Source organism: Dreissena polymorpha, chromosome 15 (assembly GCF_020536995.1).
Source record: "Dreissena polymorpha isolate Duluth1 chromosome 15, UMN_Dpol_1.0, whole genome shotgun sequence".
Taxonomy (NCBI): domain Eukaryota; kingdom Metazoa; phylum Mollusca; class Bivalvia; order Myida; family Dreissenidae; genus Dreissena; species Dreissena polymorpha.
The window spans coordinates 48,440,134-48,467,986 of record NC_068369.1 but is presented as its reverse complement, the minus strand read 5'-3'; the positions used below and the strand labels follow the sequence as shown (position 1 = coordinate 48,467,986).

At 33.5% G+C, this 27,853-nt stretch overlaps 2 protein-coding genes and 1 long non-coding RNA gene across 3 annotated transcripts in view; 1 reads left to right on the top strand and 2 right to left on the bottom strand.

Annotated features, from left to right (window-relative positions):
- The window catches only part of LOC127859735 (uncharacterized), a 122,571-nt gene extending 120,561 nt beyond the window's left edge, over positions 1–2,010 (bottom strand). Inside the window, exons 1-2 of the mRNA XM_052397243.1 lie at positions 1,884–2,010; positions 281–391 (exon numbers count right to left, since the gene is read on the bottom strand). Coding sequence (XP_052253203.1) covers positions 281–391; positions 1,884–1,975 — 203 coding nt within the window. The 5' untranslated portion in view covers positions 1,976–2,010. The remainder of the gene's footprint in view (positions 1–280; positions 392–1,883) is intronic.
- A 4,102-nt stretch (positions 2,011–6,112) lies between these two features.
- LOC127859734 (uncharacterized) lies at positions 6,113–15,012 on the bottom strand. The gene is made up of 3 exons (XM_052397242.1): positions 14,533–15,012; positions 12,806–13,444; positions 6,113–6,148 (listed from the first exon to the last, which is right to left on the bottom strand). Exons 1-3 carry the CDS (start codon positions 14,743–14,745, stop codon positions 6,113–6,115), a joined length of 888 nt encoding a protein of 295 aa, XP_052253202.1. The 5' UTR covers positions 14,746–15,012.
- A 5,148-nt stretch (positions 15,013–20,160) lies between these two features.
- The window catches only part of LOC127860516 (uncharacterized), a 36,275-nt gene continuing 28,582 nt past the window's right edge, over positions 20,161–27,853 (top strand). The window contains exon 1 of the long non-coding RNA XR_008039827.1: positions 20,161–20,224. This is a non-coding gene — a long non-coding RNA (uncharacterized LOC127860516). The remainder of the gene's footprint in view (positions 20,225–27,853) is intronic.

Sequence of the window (27,853 nt, the reverse complement as noted above, 5' to 3'; positions counted from 1 at the left end):
AAATGTGCTATTTGACCTTGTCAATGGCATTGATAATGACCTTGCTAAAGTTCAATGTGTACGTTTTCTCTCAAGATTAAAATTTAATGAAAACTTCCTCATATTATCAAAATATATTTCCTTAATTTTGGCGGCCTTCCAGAACGCCATATTGACTTTTTATGTTGCCCGACCATTATTGAAAGCCTAAAAGTGTGTAAACACACTTTGTACTTGTTAAAGGAGGTCTTTGAATCCTTATATTTCTTCTGATACTAGCATCTATAAAGTACACGACTACCTTGATCCAGAGGGCTCTGTTTGTAGGTGGCTTGGGGAAGAACTGTGGTCTTTGAGAAACGTTTCCATTGGGGTTATAGGTTCTAAATGCTCTCGTTGTTGAAGATTTGAACTGAAGTACAATAAAATCATGAATATTATAACCAATACATTATCCGGCTGTAGTGGCCTAGTGTGTTGTTTTACATAAACTGATTATCTAAGTATCCCCAAAAGCATTTGCAAATTTAAAGGGCATTTAACAGCTTAAGTTCTGAATTTGCTGCATAGACAATACATGTTAATGTTGATAAGAATGTATGTCCTGAAATTGTATCTGAGTTTCATGATTCCTTTCTCTAATAAGAATTCTCTGTGAATTGTCAAGTTGAGAATGGTTATTCAGGTAATAGGATTATCGCCATGTTTTACATAGATTCAAACATATATAACACTATAAATTTAAGAGCGGTAGAGACATTTCTCCCGAATTAGATCTTAGGCCCTAGGATTGTAACTCTTTTTGGACACAAACTTGAGTATATTCTAGAACTAGAGATCATCATTTAGACTACGTTAAAGCAAAGATGAGCCAAAACGGTGGTCTCTAAAATGATAAGGAGCTCAATGTTGATGCAGTGTGACCAATGATACTAAACACACCATAGCAGATGACTAACAGAGACTTTCAAAAAGCTCTTGTTAAGAATGGAGTAAAGTAGAAATATGTAGCTTTTCTTCTGAACATATCCGGTCAAATGTGATACTTAAATAATATTGTATCTTGAATCAACTTGCTCAAAATCAAACGTATGACATTTACGATTTGCTTGAATGACTTTACAATAATCATTTTTAAATCATGTGTGTCAGATTTCGGTTAGTGTTTATCATAAATACATAGCTCTATACAAATAACTGAAATAACTTAATTGTTTTATTCATTCTACAGCATTAAATATGCTTTATAATGTTTCAGAACTTGATTGTAAAGTTATAGGATTTAAAAAAACTAATTCAAATACATGTATTTATAAAATGATAAATTAACAACGAGTGAGTAGTTTATAAGTGAACATTTATAAAACAATACAACTTGTGTATGTGTTTTCAGTGATTCATGTCGAAGATAAATAATTAATTCATCTTAAAATTAAATAACAACACTTTAACCGTCTATCCGATTTAATAATTTTAATTCCAAACCTTACATTTAAAAAGGAAAATTGGACTTTTAGTTAATGTTTACCAATAAAGGATTTCAACTGATCCGAGATAGGTTGGATGTATTTTCGTTCCCGAAATATAGGTTCAAGTTTCGATATTATCACCGCAGAAGTCACATAAGTAAGAGTTAGATACTTCGCATTTCGAAAGGTATTTATTGGTTGGGATTATTTGATGGATGTATGTAAAATGAAAGTTTCTAAGCATGATGTAGATTGATGTTTATTAAGATATAATAAATATATATTTCAAATCTAAATCATGCTCTTTGAATATATTTTGCAATTTTATTTGGAATGTGGATGGTTCGTTAGTGATGTTTAAAATAAAAATGATCTTTGATAAACTACCAACGATTTTAAAACACGATTACACTCGTTGAAGAAGAAAATAAGTACCTTGATCCCGATTTCTCTGTTTGTTGAAGAGTGGGCAAAAGACTGATTTCTAATGGAACAGTTTCCACTGAGGTTAACGATTCCGTTTGCATGTTTTCTACGTGCGCCTGTTCTGGTTCGTTTGCCCTGAAATGAATAAGACTATCATTATGACAACTATGTACTATTTAAGTATCTTGTTTATTTGTCACTACTAATATTACTTATAAAACTACTACTATTACTACTACTACTACTACTACTACTGCTACTATAACTACTATTACTTCTACTACTTCTGCTGCTGCTACTACTTCTGCTTTTGCTGCTGCTTCTTAAACTATTACTACTACTTAAACTTCTACTGCAGCTTCTGCTACAACAGCACCTTATTCTACTACTACTGCTCATGCTGCTGCTGCTACTACTACTACTACTACTACTACTACTACAAATACTACTTTTGCTACTTCTATTACTACTACGATTACTACCACTACTACTACTGGCGAACATATGCAGTATTGCAGTAAATACAGCCGATACATTCGGGCAAGTTTGGACAGTTCTAAAACAAAATGCGAAACAACTCAATCTGAAAAGGTCGTATGCAAATACAATAAACAGCGTGATTCATTGAATATTTAATGATTGCACACTTCACTGACTTTTGACAGGTAATACACGTTTATTATTCTACTTTCGGTTTTAAAAGCACCGTTTGAAAAATGATAAATTACTACTGACTACTTCTACTACTACTACTTCTACTACTACTACTAGTACTACTACAACTTCTACTACAACAACTTCTAATACTACTGCTACTACTACTACTACCACTACTACTTCTATTACTTATAATTATATTACTACTATTACTACTACTACTACTATTATTATTTCTACTACTACTACTATTACAATTACTATTACTACTACTACTACTGCTGCTACTACTACTACTACTACTACCACTACTACTTCTTCTACTATTTCTTCTTCTTCTTCTAGTACTAAACTTTAAAAAAAAAAAATCTAACAAAAAAGTAGATGACCAAATAGGCTCAACATTCAAAGGACCTTTTCCAAGAATCTGGATTGTATTGAAGTAATTTACAGGTATAGGGAATTGTATTGATTTGCTGTCATTGGTAGGATGTGTGTTGTTGGTTCCAGAACAAGACGCGTTTATGAATCGATAAGTGGCGAACGCAAACATACATGACATGTAAGCAAATGCTTTTATATTTACCCGTCAACATTAAAGGGAACATATCAAAAAGGTCAGTGTTTGGGTAGTTATTTATTAAAATTATCTATTGGACTCATTTTATATTGTTTAAATACAGATAATTACGGCGCATATATGTATATTGATATGAGTAAACAAATAACTAAAAGTTAAACATGCGAATACGGAGCTTTCCGGGTGTAAATGAGGTTAGTTGAAGGCAGTTCCAAGAGGGCGTCGTTTTCGTGTTTTTCGTGACTCAATAGCGGATATTTCCACCCAGTAAGTCACTTTATATTTATATTTCCTTCAAATGATTCCGCCCTTTCGGCTCAACAGTGTGTGTGCTTCCCTCGATGTTTCGTTTCAACATCGTAGAAGTCGGGATAAAAAGTTATTGAAGGAAAACCGTCCACAAATCTGTTGTCTACTTACGTGACGTTCGGGAAATTCGATGGACACATATCCGTTCCTCATATAATACACAATATTGACGCACATGTACAGTAAAATATAACTAAAATCACGATTTTTTTCTCGCCGTTTCATCTCTGATAACTTATTTACGGCCAACTCATTTGGTTAAACTCATCTTTAAAGAGCTGACTTCCTTTTAAGCATATTTTGGGACCTTACTTCAAAATGACAATCAACTCTTTCCTGTCGTCAATGAATTCAGCATTGATGATAATGTTTTGCTTTGCAGAACTCTTTTTCTTCGGAGGTCGAGAGTTATCATATTTTTTAGTTTACAAAAAGGCGTTACGACGCTAAAGGAAGCGAACGGTACGCAAAACACAGCAATCAAACAAAAGAAACACGTCGAAGTACCACGCCAAAACAATGACATATATGTGCACTATAAGTTTAATGAAAAACAGATAAAACAAAACAAAAATAATAAAGCCGGTTCGGTTCTATTATAAGGTTGTTGATACCAAAGGCTGCCATTTAATATTCATAATAACTGTTTATTTAATACAATGGGATTTGACTCGTGTTACCATAATGATACTGATTAATGTTTGTAACTTTGATGTGACACATTTTGGCCGATCTTTTTAACAAGTTCTTAGTTGTTGAATTTATTATAATCTCAAAAAGTTCAAGTGCAAATGTAATATGCGATATTATTTCAGTAGGAGTGATTAATATATACACGTATGTTTCTTTCCGATATACGTGAATGTATTTTATTTAAGACTGTTGTATTGAGAAAGAGAGTATTGGTTCACTAATAAAGGTTATTTCGTTTGGTTCTGGCATTGGTTTCTAATCGTACGTAATTGTAATATGTCAAATGCATAAATAATTCATTCTGACCCAAATGAACTTGTTATTGTGTATAAAATTGCTGAATACACATGCAAATGTATGAAGCGACTAGCATCATTACATATACGGAACGAAACGTGTACTCGTAAGTAATGCTTATATATGTCAAATGCCTAACGACCCAAATTATTTTTTTTTATGTATGTAATTGCTGAAAACACTTGAACAGGTATCCAGAGACATCGTGGGAAGAAATAACGTAACACAGATAATGGTTTATTTTAATATAAAACAAGAGCTGTGTTAGTGTAACACAATTCCCCCGCCCATATATTTGACCTTTGACCTTGAAGGATGACCTTGACCTTTAACCACTCATAATATGCAGCTCCATGAGATACAAATGCATGCCAAATATCAAGTAGCTATCTTCAATATTAAGCATTTGACCTTGAAGGATGACTTTGACCTTGATCTTTTACCACTCAAAATGTGCAGCTCTATCAGATACACACGCATGCCAAAAATCAAGTTGCTATCTTCAAAATTGCAAAAGTTATGGCCAAGATTAAAGTTTTGGGACAGACACACACATACAATGACAGACAGGCCAAAAACAATATACCCCGACCATTCGGTCTGGGAGCATAAAAATGTTTGAAAATAGCATTATGACATATACGGAACAAAACGCGTTATTTTAAGTAATGCTAATACAATGCATGTTAAATGCATAACGTATTTATTCTGACCCATATGAATTTTGTATAATGTATGTAAGTGCTGAATACACTTGAACAAGTATGCATTGGCACCGTGGGAAGAAATGACGTTACACAGATAATGGTTTATTTAAATAACAAACCACGTGAGAAACTAGCATCATGACATATACGGAACTAACAGTGTAATTATGTGGGACTCATAGAAATTATAGGTCACACTTGTCTATGTGGACTTTATAGAACGAAAATATAAAAAAATACTACAGCCAACATCTGTCTATGTTTCTGTTTGGTTCTTGTGTTTTATTTGCTATTTTAGTCCAGCTCTATTGAAGGATTGTTTCTGGCATATTCGACATGTAAACTATTGTTGTCCATGAATGGGACACGGTAGTTCAGTCCTCCGCGGATGCTAAATGTTTATTACATATCCTACATTTAAAGAGCCAATTTTTATCGCCCTCTAACCTGCACCATCTAAACATATGCTATAATATTGAAGTACATACATACACGTTTTTAAAGATTGGTAGGTATTTCGTGTAAAGCTCTTGAAAATAGAAAAGAGCTGTTTGTCGTTTGGAAGTCATGTACCGAAATATGCTGAAAAGGAAGTCAGTTCAGGGGGGAGGGGGTAAACAATTTTTTCCGGCAATACAATAATTGATCAGATATGAAACGGGGTCGGGAAAATAAAATTAGCACAATTTTTGTTATATTTTAGTGTTCAAGTTTGTCAATACTGTGTATTATAAGAGAACATGATATTTGAACATCCAAATGCTTGAACGTCACGTAAGAAGACAACAGATTTGTGGATGTTTTTCTTCAATAACTTTTTTTCGACGTCTACGATATTGAAACAAATATTCGAGCGTTGAGCGAACACTGTAGAGCCGAAACGGCGTTATATCTCAAAGAAATATATAACGTGGTTTACCGGGTGACAATATCCTATATCCTTAAAGAAAACACAAAAACGACACCATCTTGGAAGTAAGTTCCAACTAACCTCACTAAAACACGATACGCTTCTGTGTACGAATGCCCCTCTGTTATCAGAGAACAAATGTTGTTATAACTTAGTTTTGGAGTATACAAGGGTGTTTTGTTGTGTATTTGTGTAGGCATTGTATTTATAATTTCATATACAACTATTTTATAAAATACGTTTTAATTCATGTATAATATTGCATTACATGTTCATAAACGATCCCCAATGAACTTCTATTTGAGTTAAGCTTACAAATTGCAAACATTGTGGTATACTGCTTAACTTTCATAGAATCTCGCTGTAATTTTGAATTCTTAAGCGGAATTCGTGAATTAGAAAAGTGCAAGTGTTATAATGAACCCTCTGAAGTCTTGCATTTATAATTACATTGCAAATTGAGTGCAGCATTACAAAAATAATTGTTTTGTAAGAAAATTCCTATACAAAAATCTATCACTCAAAGTGTTAAACCGCCATTACAAAATACGAACGAGAAATGCGGATAAACATTGTATTCATAGGAAAAAATAAATATGACCATATAAGCACATCTTTAAATAAAACGCATGTTACATCTTTTGCATTATATGCATTATAAATAAATTGTATACATTTAAATACAAGCTACATATTTTCACACAATTTCAACAATATATTATGAACATAATACTTTTTTTATAACTTACGACATTCTAGTAGCTAATACTTTTGTTTGGTAATGAATACTGAACACACTTCATGAGGATCAGATTGCAAATATATGCAATACCCGTCTCTTCAGTATATTTAATATAAAGATGTGAAACTCCAGCTGCTGGAGCAGTATTGAATTCTCATTATATACAATTAGTTGGTCTTTTATTTAAGGCAAATTAACAATTGCCCAAACAGTACAAAACAGCACAAAACAGCACAATACGAAACAACATTAACACATATAAAAATAAAGCTGGGGGTCACATCACATTATCAATAAGCATCTAATCAATAATATAAGCAATACATATACACACGTCTACAAAGCCGTTAGACAAATCTATTGTCGTGTTATCTGTTTTGGTCAAAATCACATATTAACAAGAAAATCAAATCATTGAACAAACTCATTTACGATCTGTTTATGAATTTTGTATTAACAAGCCACAAATATGCCGTATTAACTTGAATAAGACTTTACCTAAATCATTCCTATTTGATGATTTATCCACCAAATGAAAACATTTGTGTCATATACTTCAGTCGTCTTTTGTTTAAATTCTTATAACGGCAATGAATGACGGTTAAGGAAAACATCATGTAAAGTATTATATAGTCCGTCCGGTCTCAAATTAGTTTCTTTCAAACCAACCGGAGATTTTAACTACAGTATGAAACCTATAATACCCAAATAACTAATAACAGAGTCGTGTTGCTTTGGCATAAAATAATGAATAACGCATATAAGGACAAATGATTGAAATAAAAAAAAAAAATTTGGAAAATTATGTATTATTATATTTGCCTCGGAAAATAACTTTCGAACTATCATTAAGTTATCTTATATAATAACGATTCACAATAATACTTAAATCGCTTATTTAAAATGTATTGAAACATTACAATTGTGACAACAGTTGGGTTCTAATTGTGACACTTACTTTAAAACGTGGATGAGCAGAAAGCAAATTTAGCCCAGTATTCATTGATAGACATTCGAGGGAATAAAATCATTGTAAAACATTGGTTATATTGTTTGCTGTGCATTTATATAATTAAATCGCATAGAAAAAAACAACACCATAACATGATTTTAATGACTTTCTGTAATATCGCTTCATACATGTATGTTAAATAAATAATAAAACTAATTTATTATTAAAACGTGATACAATAGCTTTGACAGTGTATGCCATTTTCTGACAGTTAAAGGGACACACACATTAATGAATCATATTTATATCTCTTACAACACTCGAAACATGTTCAGCTACGTCCCTGGTTAGCAAATGTTATTTTCTTTCGCTTCGTCGAATAATAGATATAAATACATGGGGTATACTCAAGCATTGTTTGTTTAGATAATACCGAACGCGGCATTAGATTAAACATGCATACACTAGAAAATATCTGTTCACAGATTGGCCTTGAGATAATGATATCGGTGAAGTTAAAATCTATTTAAAGATTGCATTCGAATATTCCTTTTGCTGACATTACGGAAAACATGTAACCACCCGTTCACCCTCTTATCTTTTACTACATAAAACGCTAAATCAGCTTTTTACAAATTGTTGAAGTACGTAAATCACTTTTAAGGATTATATATATATATATATATATATATATATATATATATATATATATATATATATACATAACGTATTAATAAGACGAAAAATCAAACATGTTTGCTTGACAGCACGTACAACTAAAGTTATATTATATGTTATAAGCAGATGCTATTTTATGAATGTAAATTACAATCATGTTAAAGCGAGATTATACGATTTTTATATGTGTTGAATTGTAATATATTGATACAAATATGTTATAATAACACACAATATGCAAGAAAAATGATACATTTAAGACGAATTTCATAAAATGCAGCAAATACAAATTAGCGCCCCGAGCCCGATTGTGACGAAGATAATTCGTACATATTTTCCTACAATTACCGATGCATTCGTCTTTTTAGTAAGTGTTCGTGTGTCGTATGAATCGATATCACTGCAGGAATTTCAAATGAACCGTTAAACTAAATTTAGATTTACATCGTACATACATGATATACATGCTGGCGAATTTGGCTGTACAGCCCTTTTCGATTTCAGAATAAAATATCTGGCTTATTTAGCATTTTCCGACACAATTTCTTCTTAACTTTTATTTTAGTTTATATTGAAATATATGTATAATAAGTTTTTTACACATTTTATATTAATTAATAAATATTTGACAAGATCGTATATACCCGCTTTAATAAAACTACGCATTTAATACGAACATAATTAAATTTGGTATTTAAATGCAGATCTCTCGCTCCTGTTGAAAAGTGTTTTTTAAGAGTTTAAACCATGTTAAATGTGTGTGTGGTTTTCCATTGCATTGAGAGGCACATTGCATTATACCCGAAACTGTACATGCGTCTCGTATCGTTATTTGAGTCAAACACATGTTCAGACGACAAAGTCGTAATAAATGTTAAACTAATACTTTATTCAGTTGTGATATTTATCTCAGCATGTACATCTTGTAAACGAGGTATTTCAAATACAGTAACATGAAACCAGCTTATTGAGGATAGCTATAATTACGTATTCGCCGTAATAATTCAAAATCTTACATAAAACCTTTCTTAAATCAGTTAAATAGACTCTAAGCCTTCATGTTTTTTTCGACATTTACGTGTAGATCTCATTACAAAACAAGAATTTGACACAATTCGCAAAGTATTAAAAAATCGCTACTGGCAATATTGACGTTATGCTTTTTAAGAAAAGAAGAAATATGTTTTCACAAATACTCGGCGTATATTCTGATTTCGATAATAAAGTTTTAATGTTTACATTTTGAGATACTTGCATTAAACACAGAGTTATATTTTTGTCTTTTTTAAGTTCTTTGGTGATTATCCACCACATGAAATGTTTGTTAAACAGTGTATTTAATATTATATTATTGCATACAAATTTAATTATTAAATAAACAGGTTATATATCTTTGCATAGTTCAAATCAAATTTCATGTGCACCTTTGCCAACGTAGATATTCTGGTGTTTGCACAATATGAGGTATTACATAAATTATCTCCATATGTAGTTTTCTGGCATTAAGCTTGAACAACAATCGAACAATCAACAAAAATTCAAGACCTAAAACCAGTAAGATGTTTTTATACAGATATTCATTGGATAATCGCGGGTTATAAACAGCAACAGAGTGTTCCAATTGTTTTAAATTAATTAATTTTACGAATCATTCGGTTCAGTTTTCGTGTAATTTTAATTAAATCGCGTTGATCATTGAAACGAAGAGGTTTTAATTGGTAGAGAGATTTATGCTATCTAAAATGTTTCCTTGTTCAATTATAATCGTTAATAATTATCCAATACCCTCACTCTTAGAGTAAATTAGATCAAACACATAAGATTGCCCTCTCCACAGAACTCATTTGTGTCAAAAGCTTATGATCAACTCATTATATAATCAGCACACTTTTCAAGAAATAATAGGATATATTTATATCTTAACTAACAAGATTTTAACACTTAATTACAATAAAACTCTGACTAACGCCTTATAAAACACTTGTCGCAAGTGGTTATCAATAACATCAAAAAAATAAGTTACTCAACGACACTATCAAATCAGTCGACCTTTGCATACGATAACTTAAAGGATTCATTTGTTATTTGGAAACTATTACAAAGTAGCAGTCAAAGCATGTTCGCGAGGTGGAATTAACAATATGACGCAATTAAAGAAACAAAACGGTGAGAAAAACAAAAATATGCCAATAACAGTATCCAGATTAAGTTTGCAAATCCAGATTATTTGCAAACTTATTTTTTTTATTTATTGAACAATTGTTATGAAATTTTGCATATTTGTAGGGGGCATGAGTACATACATATAATTGAAAAAAAAGAGTTAAAATGTTTTTGGAAAGTAGAGTTATTTGATGATAAAGTTGCCATCCCCCGTTGGATCCCAACGGGATTTTGGCTCCCCCGTTAAGAATTGCAATTCTCCAATGGGAGTTTTTTCCAGACGGGAGAATTTTACCTATATTTTACAAAAAATGTAATTTAAATATTATGCTTTGTTTTCTGTTTCAATGTTTACAAATAGACATGTTTAAGTTATAATTATAAGAAATATGTACTTTAATAAGAAAAAAAAGTGTTTGTAGATTTTCTTCTCCCGTGGGGTTTTGACGGGGGATCCCGTCAATCTCCTATATCCATTAAATCCAATGGGGTTTTCACGGGAGACCCCGTCAATCCACCATTTAAATTAAACCCCAATGGGAGTTTGACGGGGGATCCCCGTTTAACTCCAATTTATAAAGAACTCCAATGGGAGTTTGACCAGAGAAGGGAGGGGGAGGATCAGACTTCAATAAACAGTTTATACCCATTGCAATATATTCCATTGTATAAAGAGTAAAAGACACCAAACTTTATTAAATAATTGATGTTTTCTTTTTAAGGTGTCAAAATCAATTTATAATTTTTGAATTTTCTTAACTCGGTACGTTACGTTGAATAAAATGTCTTTTTGAAAGAGATTAGACCCACATATTGCTATTTCTGGAAAGATGAATTTAAAACGTTCCATAATTTTGAAAGACTGTATAAATAATATAGTGACTTATCTCGAAAATATCACAGGGTCCAGTAAAAAAAAAAAAAAAAAAAAAAAAAAAATTGTTTATGTAAGAAAAAGGAAAAGGGCACCAACGCAATTCAACTACTGGACATGCATTATAACGCACTGCTAAACAGTTCATATGTTTATCACCAAAAACTCTGCACAGATTTACAGCAAAATAAATTATCTCTCAATCGGTATCAGTGTCATTCGATTCGACGCAGTATTAAACTGTCCACAGGGCCCCAAACACGAGAAATTGTCCAAAATTCGGTCGATGTAGCTAAGCCTGTCCACTTGTGTTTACACGGGACGAGTCCTGTTGGGCACGTAATAAGCGATTCCCCGATAAATTGTCTATAACTCCATATAAACCACATCCAAGGAACACTGTCCACATCAATTACTCGCTCCGTCTCCGAATATTAGCCAAGAAATCGACTCGTTTTTACACACAATAATTCTACACGTCAAAAGTCGCCATTTGCCGGCTTGGAATCCCGCACTGCGCAGATATTGGAACGCGTTATTTGATTGGTTGAAATTGTAAAAAGTTAAAAGGTAAGATAACAATTGACATATAACTCAAAATGTTTAAACTTTTGCAAAAAATTAAATCCTATATTTTTACAAAACGATTTAAATATGAAAACGATTTTTTGCCATCACTTAAACTGTGTTGTTTGATATAAACATGGAAAGGGAACCAGCACAGCGTCCCTTGCAGGGAAACATCAGAGTAATAATAGCGGCAAGATTGAAAATTTTGACAGACCTCAATGCTAATTGTAGAAATTCAGCAGACGACATTTTAGCAGACGATAAATTTCCCAGCATGCAAAGGGTTAAGTACAGTTCCCATTTCTTTTTGACTGGCCTCTGTGTACAGAACCTAATAATCTTAAAACATGAAAAATAATTGGTATTGCTTTCATTTTAAATAAATGAATTTGGAATGGTGCATACCTAGATGAGAAGGCAATTAGGGCAAATAGTTGTGTATACATGTGCACTAGACTTATTGAAACTTGTATGAGGTTTAGAAATTGAGTCCACAGTACATGGCTGCCTCCACTGAACAGCCATTGTCACAAAAGCCTTTACATATAACCATACCCCTCATGCATATTTATTTGCTATTAATATATAATGAATTAAAATGTAATTCTAGTGTACTAAAAAGCACATAATCACCATAAGTTGTATTGTTCACTATAACTTGTTATAGAATATAATATTCATATTTATAATCAAACAGAGTAGGCCTGTGTCTTACAGCTCATGTAGGAGCTCCTTAAGATTGGTCATCTTTGCATGTTAATTGTAAAGGATTATTTGTTCTTTATTTTTTTATTATTACCTTTAACCATAATGTTGGTGTTACCACCAAAGTGTTCAGGGCTCGTTCATCTCCTTTATCTGTGGATTGGAAGGAATACATTTGGCCGTCAAGGTCCATGATTCGACTTCTGTTGTGAAGGTCCACCAATATGTTGGTGGCATATAGCTTCACCAATTTACCATCCTCTTGTGGCAATTCCCGGGCTAGAGAAGTTATAAGCTTCTGACTGTCATTACTGAGTTGCCCTAAAGATAACTCTCTGATGAGGCTTATGAGAGATTCGTCTCTCTGTCTAAACACAGAATCTAAAAATATGCTGTGTGGTGGCCAAAATTTGCTGGTAAAGGCAAACTCACCCAGGTCCTCATATCTTAAATTTCTTACTGGTGGAAGTTGCAAAAAATCACCAACAACTATTATCTGTATGTTACCAAATGTGTGGCTTGTATCCTTTATTCGCAAAACTGTTTCAAGCATATCAAACATTCTTCTGCTGAACATGGAAATCTCATCAATTATTAAGATATCTGTTGACAAAATTCTGTTTCGTGCAGGTATTAATCTGTCATCAGTTGCCATCATCCCCCTTAATTTTATACCACACATCCTGCCATCCCCAACTCCACACCACTTGTGAATTGTCATGGGCTTCAACACCTGAAAGCGAAAGGTCATTAAATTAATATTGTGATGGTCCCCATGCATTTTTTGTTTCTGTGTGGAGGGAGATGCCCATTTTACGCACTAACAGCTGAAAACTGATGCGATTGTGAAAAAAGGTGAAATTGCTCGTCTTGAGCGATATCCCATTTTGTCACAATTGTTTTGCTGCACAATCTTCGTAAACATGTTCTTTTTTTAAAAGCGTTGTCTGCTGGTGCTTTAAAATTTGGTCACTCCCAAAATTCTGCATGGGATGGGATGGGAAGGTTTAGGATCCATTTCTTTCCTTTAAATAATAAGTAAAAATTCTGGATTGTGGTTATTAACAAAGGAGCATCGCTTGAGTTACATGAAATATATTTCTTAGTTAATTCCATGCAAAACAAACCAAGAATAAAATCTAATGACACCATATAATATATTTATATATATTTGAAACAAAATCCTTGTGTTGTATATGTATATTTAAATATAAAAGTTAAAAAAAAAACTGCTTCATCTTCATGAACTTAGTTATTTTAACCAGGTTATTAGATTGGCGATGTTGGCTGGTGGGCAGGCAAAACAAGCTTGTCTGCGCCATTACTTTGTTGTTTATTGTCAGATTTTAAAATCATTCGGCACATGTGTTCACCATCATAAGAAAGTGTGTCATGCTAAAGAATTACGTTGATATCTCCAAGGTCAAGGTTACAATTTGAGTTTGAAGGTCAAAAATGGCCATAAATGAGCTTGTCCGGGCCATAACTTTGTCGTTCATTGTCAGATTGTAAAATCATTTCGCACATTTGTTCATTAGACGGTGCGTCACGCGAAAGAATTACGTTGATATTTCCAAGGTCAAGGTCACAATTTGAGTTTGAAGGTCAAAATTGAAATGAAAACCTAGTTTTGTGACATTTTAGTCCCTTGTTTATTTTATTTACTAGAGCTTTCACTAATTTACAACAGATCGTCATGTTTTTTGTTCCATATATATGTACCCTTTCTATACATGTTAAAGAACTTGATGAAATCCCACTTGTCGTTTCTGTTAAATAAGTTAAATTATGTTTTGCAGTCAAATCACAAAATCAACATACCGGTGAGAAATTGCTGCAAGCAACACCTGTCGTGCATGTTAATGCGACCGATTTGCGTTCATTCTCCGCCCATTGCATTATATGGGTTACGAGCGTAGACTTGCCGCACCCAGCCTGACCGCCGATGTAAACATTGTGGCCTGCTTTGACCATTGAGAGGGCCAAATTCTGTTTTGCAGTCCAATACGTCTGCTGTTCCATGGCTGCATCCATTTCCCGCGATATGTCAAAGTTTTTAATCTAACGAAGTACTCAGAAGTGTTCCAAATGAAATCGACCAATAAAAACTCACCGTTTAGGCTGCGTTCGTCTCAGCATTCACTGCGGGATAGCCGACCGGCAAATGGCGTCTTTTGACATTCAGAATTATTGTGTGTGAAAACGAGTTGATTTCTTGGTAAATATTCGGCGACCGAGCAAGTTATTGACGTGGACAGTGTTTTTTGGATGTGTTTTATATGGAGCTATAGACAATTTATCGGAGAATCGCTTATTACGTGCCCAACAGGACTCGTCCAGTGTAAACACAAGTGGACAGGCTTAGCTACATCGACCGAATTTTGGACAATTTCTCGTGTTTGAGGCCATGTGGACACTATAATACTGCGTCGAATCGAATGACACTATTACCGTTAGAGAGATAATTTATTTTGCTGTAAAACTGTGCAGAGTTTGTGATGATAAACATATGAATTATGTAGTAGTGCCTTGGAATTCATGTCCAGTAGTTGAATTGCGTTGGTGCCCTTTTCCTTTTTCTTACATAAACAATTTTTTTTTTTTTTTTTTTTTTTTTACTGGACCCTGTGGAAAATATATTACATTTACCTTTTGATAATCCAAACGTTGCTTTTATCCATTTCTGTAATGATAAATACAATCCAGAAAGACAATAACATTGGAAACATACTTATTGTCATTCGGAATTGTATTATTGTGTTGTTTATTCCCGTTTAACAGTTTTTGAAGTTTTTTGCTCGAAATTTTGGGTCCGTCTATTATGCGTATATGACTCATTTTCGCGAATATGAACGAAACGAACGAATATGATCGAATATTTGCAATATTGATGCTTTTTCTGCAATGTTTATATCAACAAATTACAGTTTAATGTAAAATATAATTAAGACTGTTAACATAAATAGAGCAATTCTCTAGCCATTATCATGTTTCGAACTCTAAAGTCATGTTCGCGAATATGAACATTGTTTTTAGGCTACACACAACCAACAATAACCACGAACACTCCACAATACAAGGTTTACAGTCAACTCGTACCTAAGTCAACTCGCACGGTAGTCAACTCGCACATTGTTTGGTCAACTCGCACGGAAGTCAACTCGTACCTAAAAGTCAACTCGCACGGTAGTGAAACTATTGATGTGTTGATGGGTTCTGAATGAGTTATTTATGCATAAAAACAAATGAGAAATACTTTCAGAGTTTAGTTCAATACTTTTTATTGCAATATTTTCACAAAATAACACATTTTTTTAACAAATTGTGTTTACACCAGGTTACATTATCGGCACATTATAACAGACAGTAAAAGTACTTTTTAAAATATATTTTTTAAACTATTATTTTTATTAAAATATTTGAAACACACATTGTCAAACTTTATCATGTACACAAGTAGACATTCATCTATATACCTGTATTTTAATATTTATTTCAATATTTACATACAGTATCAAAGCTGTACAATATGTACACAAGTAGACATACATCTATATACTTTTATTTTAATATGTATTTCAATATTTACACACATTATCAAAGATTTACAATATGTACACTAATATTGTAATTTAATGAATAGGACATAAAGACTGAAAGAACTATGAATTATTATAAAATGTTATATTTATCATAAAACTATTAATGAAGATCCCGTTACCTATGGAAAACTTATTGCGCACACAATTATAAGTAAAAAACGTATAACAATAATGTTAACGTGAGTACAAATACGTATAGCTTAGTATCATATAAACCGAGTATATATGATTATCATACCTACATGTATTGAAACATTTTTGTACGCAAAGATTATTAATTTTACAATAATAATCAGTCATAATACAATTTTACAGAATCAAATGTGTATTTAATTAATAATTTAATAAATTGCCCAGCATTATTAAAATTTGAACATGAGTTACAGTTCTACATTAATTAATTAAATATTAAATTGTAAAGCATGACAAATTAAAATATTTATTTAAGTATACCATACTACAGCCTTATTTCTAGGCAACCCCTATCAGTAATAGCCTTATCTACCCCTCGATTATCAGTACCCTCATCAGCTCTGAACGACTGACAGATTATCTGTTTATTGTAATTTTAGGGGTGGGAAATAGGATATGGTGTTTTCAGGTATTGTTACTTTCTTGACTGATTAGGTGACATATGGTTTATTATTACAATTCCAAATTAACAATTAAAGTGATATTATGGGCATGTTTCACTGTTGAATTGAGCTGAACATAATTAACAGGTCAAAAGAGTTAGTTTAAATGTGGTTACTGACGAATTATCTGCAACTCATCTTTCTGCCAGTTGTTTATTCACGATTTCGACATTGTTAAATCACGCGTAACGAGACTGCCGAGATAACGCGAGATTAAGGGTTCGGGGGGGTTCTGCCAGTATTCGCTCTACACACCTTACGGCTTACCTGTCCGCTATATTGACTTTATAAATTAAATAAAAGCGATAAATTGCCGATGTATAACTAATAAAAACATTCTTTAGTTTTATTATAACGTTCAATGACCATCTGCTCGATAATATTTCATTACCATTGTAAATTACGGCGCCGTAAATTAACTACTGACAAACATAATAAGATCATAACTCTGTACTGTGTGCAGAAACCTTTCAGAAATTCAAACAACCCCAGACTTTTATAATTTTTGAGTGCAAGTTAATTTAAACCCACCCACTTATTAAAAATATACATTTTTTTTATTATATTAGCTCATTTTTGCTAAATTTTCAGAAATACCGGTAATAACCATCTGGTATTTGCACATTTCAGTAAACATAGGACTACTTAATTTATTGTTAAATATGTTTGATTTGTAAATTGTATAATAATCTATATATTTTTATAAGTTCTATTGCAAGCCTAACAAGCCTAAAATACATAATAAAAGCCTAAAATACATAAAATAATATTGTTGACAACTATAATATTATTTAAGATCATTATTAAGCAAAAGTAAGTCCCCAATTCCAAGCTTACCCCGGCCAGCTAAACCGGTATAGAGTGCTGATCTCTGACTCACTCATGGGTTGGTAAGTTAAAGCCTCAACTCGGGTTCATCTTCTAGAAATAATTACACCTTAGGCTACCCTGTCTGTAACCCAAATTGCTGTTGAGGGTCGCCGGCATACATGTATCAAAACAATGTATATGCTTATGCTAACATTTCCTAAAGATTCAACCACTGAGCAGGATAATTAAGTTAACCCCATTTTATTAATGAAATAAAAATTAAATATACTATTAGATGTTTCAAAAAGACAAACCAACCAGTACCTACTAGTACTATCATAAGGAACATCATCCTATACTTCCAGGTCTTTTGGCTCTGCTACATCAACAGGAATTAGCGTTCGGTTCATGTTTTCTGTGTTAATCATAGGTATTACATTTTTTAATATTTGATCCCAACAACAAAATTTTTACAATGATAATATTCATTTTACAGTCAGGTTTTACTTCCATTAGATTAAAAACTAAATAGTGAATCAGTTTTTTAAATGAACTTTTACCAAACACACACACAAGCTCCTGCACATACACACACTTTAATGAGCAAGTATTTGGACTGTCACAGTTATTGCTTGTTGGAATGTCTCAGACTAACCAGCATATACAATCAGCATTCACTTTAGCATTTTTGAACAACTAGCCCGAATCTTTATGCATTAATAGAACATATTAAAATACCCACTAGCCAAAGCTGCCCGATTATATGAATCTGGAAATTTTAATAGCCCAAATTTATCACAAGCCCCGGGCTGCCGGCCTCGGGGTAAGCGTCAAGACTGGAAAAGCAATAACAATTCTTCAAATATTGATACTTGTCTTGATTTGAACAAATCTGCCATAACGGGTAGTTAATGGGGATAGCCCAACACACAACCAATTAAGGATGACTGTGATGCAGGTGAAAGTTTCACCCATATGGATATTTAGCCAATGGACATTTGACCAGGGACACTTATATTAATTCCAAGTAAATGTTTTCTTAGCAGTGTTAATAGTCATGTCAACACATCACATGTTAATTTAAATGATTACATGACAACATTGGATGTGTAGCAACTTAAACCACCATCCATTTTATTATCTTTCTGAGTGTGTTTGATATTTTTTAATGTAAGGGTATGAAGTAGACACACATCTGAAGTATCTTTATTTTATTTTTTAAAGAACATAGAGTTAATAAAATTCCAGGTAATCAAAGATAATAAGCTAATAACAAATTAAATACAAAATCATACCATATAAGTTATATCTGCAAATTATTGGGAAATTATAATTGCATCAATACAGAACTGTATGCAGACGCACTGCAGTAGATGATCGAGTACCACCCCCCCCACCCCCCGACCTCACTAAATCCACCCAGAGTTGTCTCCCTTAAAATAATGTCGAAAAGGTCAATTAAAAGTATATATTATAATCGATATTTTACATGACTCACCCAGTCCTCTAAGCCGAAAAGATCCGTAAAACAAACTAGTGTATTTGTGTCGTACGAACGAATCTGCACTAAAACTAGATTTAGATTCACTTCGTAAATCGAATCTTGTGTGTCATCAGTTGTCAAAACGAAACTACGGTTGATATTCAAATGCATTATTTTTCTCTTTCCGGGATATTGTTGTAGTATGTTGATGCTGCATTAACAAATATAAGTGTATATGAAGTGAAAACACCAACAATAAACAACGGTTGCGATAGACACCTATAAACTGTAATATTCCTATAATATCACTTTAACATACTAACGTATGAACATTTCAAAATCTGTCATAGCTTATTAAAAAAGTAAAACATATCAGCTTATATAAAATTTATAACAATTAAATAGAAATTAGAATACAAATAATTAACAAAAACAAAACATGAACGCTGAAAAAGAGCTCTACAAAGACTACATAGACATTTCACAAATGTCACGAAAAACCACTTAAATGTTCACTCGATCTTAACAGAATAAATACATCAGGAAGAATTATATTTATAGAAGAATGTCCATATCAAAAATGTTAGAAAACCATTTTAAAACAGCCGATATCTGTTGATATTCGCCCCTTTCGCGAATATAGTAATATACGCTCTTTAGTCGTACCGAGCACATATCAGTGAAAGGGGGGAAAATTACATATCTTTAGGGTATGGGTAAACTATGGTCTTTAAAAATCGATTAGGAATTTATAAAAGGTATTTCTTGTGTTAGGTTTAAGAAAGAATGTCTCAAAATATTGTAAAAAAAACATTGAAACTAGCGACAGCTCCCTTGCAAGGATATTTTGGAGTGGGGCGAGTCGTTATGGGGCGAGTCGTTAAGGGGGCGAGTCGTTACATTACCTATTTTGGATCTCCAAAAAGGAGGTTTTTTGCGAAAGTCAATATTTCACGCTGCAGAAACAGAACAGAACTTTGAAGGTAAATTGTGAAAAATCTAAAGACTTCTAGGTAAATAAGCACAGCACATGGTTGGAATTAATGAGTAATGTAGCCAAAACTAGAATTGCATTCCGTTTGAATGTACTTTGCATGCCATGAAATGGGTAAAATTTCTCAATTTTTCATTAAAAAGTAGGTGGGTGGGGGAAAGGGTGTCAGACAATTCACCCCCAAGACAATTCATCCCCTGGACAATTCACTCCAGAATTTGATTTCCTTGGACAATACACCCACAAGACAATTCACTGCCATATTTTTTATATGATATTGTATTGTCATTTGCTTTTGTCATATTTTAAAATAAGTTGTGAACAGATGTTTGGGGTTATAATTTTGACTTTTTGTAGCACAATTTTGATGTGAAGATAATAAATGTAGTATGTAAATGAAAGATGAAATAGTGTTTTTTGTCAAATGCAATCCAACCAATGTTTTTTTTTTATAAACTGTGTTACAACATATAAAATTGAAACAAATTAAGTATTTTGTATTTATAATATTTGTGCATTGGATTTAAATAACAGTCTGCGAAATAAGCGCACGCCCGTTGGCCTGGGCGTGTAAATTATAGCTCGGGCCTATTAATATTGCCATATTGAACGCCCGTCGCAGGCTTCCTGAAAAGTTCCAAACAGTGCCTGTCAACCGGACAGGCTGATGGAAAAGTAAGCCTGTCCGGACAAAAAATCACCTGACCGAACAGCGTGAGTTTATACACTACGCGACCCGTGATTTTTGCCTTATTCACGGAGTCAAGGCGGACAGTTTGCTTTTTTAGTGGAAAATCACCGCGATTTCACGTTATTCGTCACTTCCTCGTCGCACGAGAGCAAGATAATCTCTGCGCTGGTTCCCCTCAATTTTGCGGTGATTCGCCGTGATCGCAGTGGATATCGGTGAAATCGATGATTCGCCAATTCATGCATATAAACCGAATAGTATCGATAACTGTATACATACATGTACATAACGCTTTTTTAATGTTCACAATTATCAAATAATCCAATATGATTGCATCATCACTTACGAAAAAATAATCTTAAACATTTATGTCGGTAAATATGTTTGAGAATTTCATTAACACGACCATATGACTACACCATTTTTCAGAAGTGGAAAGAGTACAGTGCATTATGTGGAACACAGCTTTCATTAAACGAGCCTATTTAAATTTAGATTGAATGCAATACGATCTTACAAAAAAACGTTTTATTGCGTCATACGCCTTCATGTAAAAAACGTTTTCCTCCTGGAAATTGTGCTATTAATGCATAATATTATCAAAACATTTTTTCGATATCAAAACATTTTTTCGACACCTAAAGCGTTGTAACAAATTAATATACAATACACAACAAATAAACCATAAGTATAAATGTTCCGTTAAATTCCCAAAAGAGAATAATAATTTATAATCGGAGACACATTTCCGATGTTTTAATGTTAACACGATGTTTACAAATGCTTCCAATATAGTCATCATGTATATGTCCCGACAAAAGAGCGCGACAATTATGCGGCAATGTACAAGGTCAAGGTATACGAGTGGGCAAGTCTTGATTTTTAGCTCCACTGGCCAGAGGCCAGCGGGGTTTATGTCATGGTCCTGTGTCCGTCGTGCGTGCGTCCGTGCGTGAGTGCGTTAACTTTTCCTTAAAATATCTTCTCCTAAACTACTGGTCCAATTCTGATGAAATTTCACAGGCGTGTTCCTGAGGTGAACCTCTTTCAAATTTGTTCAAATTATCCCCCATGGGGTCAAATTTGACCCTGCCCTGGGGGTCACAAAAATGAAAATTTGCTTATATAAGGCCTTTTTTGTGAAAATTTTCAAAATCTTCTCTTCCATAATCATTGGGCCTAGGGCTATCAAATTTGGTATGTAGAGACATCTAATAGTCCTCTACCGAATTTCTTCAAATTATGCCCCTGGGGTCAAATTTGACCCTGCCCCGGGGGTCACAAAATTGAACATATGCTTATATAAGGCCTATTTTGTGAAAACTTTCAAAATCTTCTCGCCCATAACCATTGGGCCTAGGGCTATCAAATATGTTATGTAGAGACATATTATAGTATTCTACCAAATTTCTTCAAATTATGCCCCTGGGGTCAAACATGACCCTGCCCCTGGGGTCACAAAATTGAACATATGCTTATATAAGGCCTATTTTGTGAAAACTTACAAAATCTTCTTGTCCATAACCATTGGGCCGAGGTCTATCAAATTTTGTATGTAGAAACATCTAATAATCCTCTACCAACTTTCTTTAAATTATACCCCTGGGGTCAAATTTGACCCTGCCCCGGGGGTCACAAAATTGAACATATACTTATATAAGGCCTATTTTGTGAAAACTTTCAAAATCATTCGTCCATAACCATTGGGCCTAGGGCTATCAAATTTGGTATGTAGAGACATCTAATAGTCCTCTACCAAATTTATTCAAATTATGCCGCTGGGGTCAAATTTGACCCTGCTCCATGGGTCACAAAATTGAACATATGCTTCTATAAGGCCTATTTTGTGAAAACTTTCAAAATCTCCTTATCCATAACCATTAGGCCTAGGGCTATCAAATTCATTATGTAGAGACATCTAATAGTCCTCTACCAATTTTTTTCAAATTATGCCCCTAGGGTCAAATTTGACCCTGCCCCGGGGGTCACAAAATTGAACATATGCTTATATAAGGCCTATTTTTTGAAATCCTTCAAAAACTTCTTGTCCATATACCATATAGCCTAGGGCTACCAAACATGGCATGTAGTGACATCTTATAGACCTCTACCAAGTTTTTTTCAAATTATGCCCCTGTGGTCAAGATTGACCCTGCCCCGAGGGTCACAATATTGAACATATGCTTATATAAGGCCTATTTTGTGAAAACTTTTAGAAATCATCTTGTCCATAGTTCTCTTCTTAGTTTGTTCAAATTATGCCCTTGGGTCAATTTTTAAACTGCCCCGGGGGTCACAAAATTGAACATATACTTATAAAGGTCTTATTTTTTGAAAACTTTCACAATCTTCTTGTCCATTAACATTGGGGGTAGGGCTACCAAATTTGGTATGAAGTATTATAGACCTCTACCAAGTGTGTTAAAATTATGCTCCTTCGGTTAAATTTGACCCTGCCCTGAGGGTCACAAAATTGAACATATGCTTATATAAGGCCAATTGTGGGAAAACTTGCCAAAATCTTCTAGTTTATAACCGTATGGCATAGGGCTACCAAGTTTGGTATGTAGTGACATGTAATAGTTCTCCTCTTAGTTTGTTCAAATTATGCCCCTGGGGTCAAATTTGAAACTGCCCCGGGGGTCACAAAATTGAATATATGCTTACAAAGGGCTTATTTTGTGAAAACTTTAAAAACTTATTTTCCATAACCATTGGGTCAAGGGCTACCAAATTTGGTATGTAGTGACATCTTATAGTTTTCTACCAAGTTTGTTCAAATTATGCCCCTGGGGTCAAATTTGACCCTGCCCCGAGGGTCACAAAATTGAACATATGCTTATATAAGGCCTATTTTGTGAAAATTTTAGAAATCATCTTGTCCATTAATATTGGGCCAAGGGCTACCAAATTTGGTATGTAGTGAAATCGTATAGTTATCTACCAAGATTGTTCAAATTATGCCCCTGGGATCAAATTTGACCCTGCCCCAGGGGATCAAATAATGGAACATATGCTTATATAAGGCCTATTTTGCGAAAACTTCAAAAATCTTTCTGGCCATAACCATCCAGCTTAGGGCTATGAAATTTGGTATGTAGTGACATCTTATAGTCCTCTACCAAATTTGTTCAAATTTTATCCCTGGGGTTAAATTTGAACCTGCCCCGGGGGTCACAAAATTGAACATATGCTTATATATTGCCTATTTTGTGAAAACTTTTAAAATCTTCTTGTCCATAACCATTAGGTCTAGGGCTACACAATTTGGTTTGTTGTGACGTTGTATAGTCCTCCACTTAGTTTGTTCAAATTATGCCCTAGGAGTCAAATTTGACCCTGCCCTGGGGGCCACAAAATCGATTATATGCTTATATAGTGCCTATTTTGTGAACTTTAAAAATCTCTTGTCCTTAACCAAAAGGCATTGGGCTACCAAATTTGGTATGTTGTGACATCTAACAGTTTTTACCAAGTTTGTTCAAATAATACCCCTGGGATCAAATTTGACCATGCCCGGGGGGTCACAAAACTGAACATACGCTAATATGGGGCCTATTTTGTGAAAATTTTTAAAATCTTCTTGTCCATAACCACTGGGCATAGGGCTACCAAATTTGGTATGTAGTGACCTCTAATAAATCTCTACCAAATTTGTTCAAATAATGCCTCTGCGGTCAACTTTGACCCTGCCCTGGGGGTCACAAAATTGAATAAACGCTTATAAAGCGCCTATTTTGTGAAATCTTTAAAAATCTTTTTGTTGAAAACCATTCAGACTATGGCTACCAAATTTGGTATGCAGTAACATCTTATAGTCCTCTACCAAGTTTGTTCAAATTATGCCCTTTGGGTCAAATTTGACCCTGACCCGCGGGTCACAAAATTGAACATTATATACGCTTGTTGTGAAAACTTTTAAAATATTCTTGCCCTTAACTTTAGGACCTAGGGCTACCATATTGTGTATGTACATGTAGTGAGATATAGTAGTCCTGTACAAAGTTTGCTCAAATTATGCCCCTTGGGTTAAATTTGACCAAGCCCAGGGGGTCACAAAAGTGTACATGTGCTTAAATAGGGCCTATATTTATTTAAGTATTTGCACATGCAGAAAATATATATTGTAGCCTTTTTTCAGCAGTGGAGCGATACAGGGCCATCATGGCCCTCTTGCTTTGTCTAGATACACTGTATTTATGAAGTATCATGGCTATTGCTTTTAACTTTTAATTATTTCTTAATATCATTGTGTACTGTACCTGGCAAGTGAAATTTGACCTACACCTTTGAATGACATTGACTAGTAAGATCAAATTATAAAATTTTGCTAATTTTGCCATTACTTTTTTTTATTTATTATCAGATTTTATTGACACTATGACAAACCAACACTTACCTGATATACCAAAACGGACTCTACCCAAACAATCCCCCACGCCCCACCTCATAATCCCCCCTCGCAATTTTTCTTCTATTTTTTATTGTTATCTTTCTTTGAAAATCGATTGGAATAGCATGTCTATACTTAGGGCCTGGTCGCAGTAAATTTCTTAGGTTTTGCATTTCAACAAAATTAAGATCCCCAGTAATAACAAGACCGACTCGATTATAATTATATTTTGAACTAGAACAATCACATGATATAAGATGTGTTTTGTCTGGCCATTTGGAGATATTTTAATTGTCTAAATTGAAAATGTGTATCACCAATTATTGACACATTTATTTTAATTTTGTGTTTGCATCCTGCAAGCAATTGTTTTATTATTCATTTAACAATGTATCGCTCAGGCAGTATGAAGTATGTCTTTTGTCAAAAGACCATTTTATGCATTAACAACGACATAAATACTAAATTTTTTTTTTACCAACGATCATTTTACAACAGAAATGTCCACTGATTAATGTGATTGGACACATCCAGGAGCATGCCTACATTTGGTTTGACTGTACACACCATGGGAGCGAAGGGCACAGTTTTGAAAACATGCGAATAAAACATGTTTAATTGGAACTTAGTAGATGCATGGTTGAGAGAATTAAATTAATAATATATCTAAAATTTATTGTTTAAGACGTACGGCAATACACATGTATGAGTTTTATTACAATTTGTTTGGTTATTTAATGTGCTTCTTTATAAATCAACTGTATTGATGAGTTTGTAACTTTCAATATGAATTGTAATATGGTATATATATATATATATATATATATATATATATATATATATATATATATATATATATATATATATATATATATATATACATGTGAAACAAGACTATAAGAGTGAATGAGTGTTTTCTTCATTCATAGAAAACAATGCTATTAATGAGATACGGGACAAGTCAATTACAGGTTTGAAACCATTTTCGTTGGGATCAGATCAAAAACTTCAAACTCTTAAATCAGTCCTCATTCCTCCAAATCAGCTGTTAAGTACTGAATGATTCCATATTTATGATCTTTCTACGTGAGGGAACTAGAGTTTACATTGATGTTGACTATGAAAACAGCAAAACAGATCAACATTTATAATCATCTTCTTAAAAGAAGTTTATGTAAATATTGCCAAGTATATTGTGTTTATTTGTGTCGAGATTTATATGCTCTTGTATGTTTGTTTGGGCTCTGGAGGCCAGTTTATTGATGTTTCAAGTGTCTAAGGCAAACATTTTGGAGATATTTTGAGTGTTTTCAGGATGCCTCAAAGACATTAATGTGTTCACTTATAGCATTGATTTATTGTGTGTGTGTGATGTTATGTGAAACTCCCTTTTATCAGACATGTGGCAGGTTGTAAAAGTTTTATTTTAGTCACATGAAGTGCTTGTAATATATTATTAAATTCAAATGTTCAAGGTTATAATATTCGTGTTTGATAAACTGATGTCTCGAATGCCAATATAATTCTCTTGGCTAGATAATTTAAATGTACCCAACGATAAACGGATGTAGTAATTTAACGAAACAATCTCCTGCATTACTCTTCATTAAACGTGACTTATAGTGTCACATGTTCTTGATTATATTTTGTGAAAATCCTTAATTAAGCAGACCAAAGATTAACAACAAATCCCTATTTTGCGTGATTTCTGATGGAAGATTGCTTTTTTCAGTATTAGGAAAATATTAAAGTTTAAAGTTGATGAAGAATTGTTGTAAAAGCAATTGTTAGGCAAGTAAATATTTATGTTATTTTCTAACTTAAAATGTATTAAACCAGTATATATCTCCCGAGATTGAAGAACAAAGTCCTATATAACGTTAAAGTCTGGCGTGCCTAATCAAGTCCTACAACAATACGTCGGACGTTCCCAATCTATGTTTTCCAATGTGGCATAGCATTCAAATGAATAATAGATGTCAGACTTCACCAAAGGAACTGTTTCCAGGCACAGCTTCACAACACCGCGAAAGGGGGTTCGTGCTAAAGGTGATAACCCTTTTGTGAGTTGAACAAAACAACCGTCTGCATGATCTTTATCAACGTCTGCTCTACTTCAGAGTATTAAACCACATTCATTTTTGGCTCCACTGGCCAAATGCCAGCGGGGCTTATGTCATGGTCCTGTGTCTATCGTGTGTGTGTCAGTGCGTCCGTCCGTCCGTGCGTTACCTTTTTCTTTAAACATCTTCTTCTCCTAAACTACTGGTCCAATTCTGATGAAATTTCTCAGGAATGTTCATGTGGTGAACCTCTTTCAAATTTGTTCAAATTATGCCCCTGGGGCAAATTTGACCCTGCCCCGGGGTAAAAAAAATGAAAATTTGTTTATATAAGGCCTATTTTGTGCAAACTTTATAAATCTTCTTGTCCATAACCATTGGGCATAGGGCTACCAAATTTAGTATGTAGTGACCTCTTATAGTCCTCTACAAAGTGTATTTAAATTATGCCCCTGGGGTTAAATTTGACCC

Bases quoted from the DNA above. Each gene is read 5' to 3' on its own strand.
- LOC127859734 (XM_052397242.1), bottom strand. From the start codon at position 14,745: ATGGATGCAGCCATGGAACAGCAGACGTATTGGACTGCAAAACAGAAT. The intron at 13,445-14,532 runs GTATGTTGATTT...TTTCGCTTTCAG, and splicing joins CTTGCAGCAATTTCTCACCG to GTGTTGAAGCCCATGACAAT. The intron at 6,149-12,805 runs GTAATAATAAAA...CTCTGATAACAG, and splicing joins CACCAACATTATGGTTAAAG to AGGGGCATTCGTACACAGAA.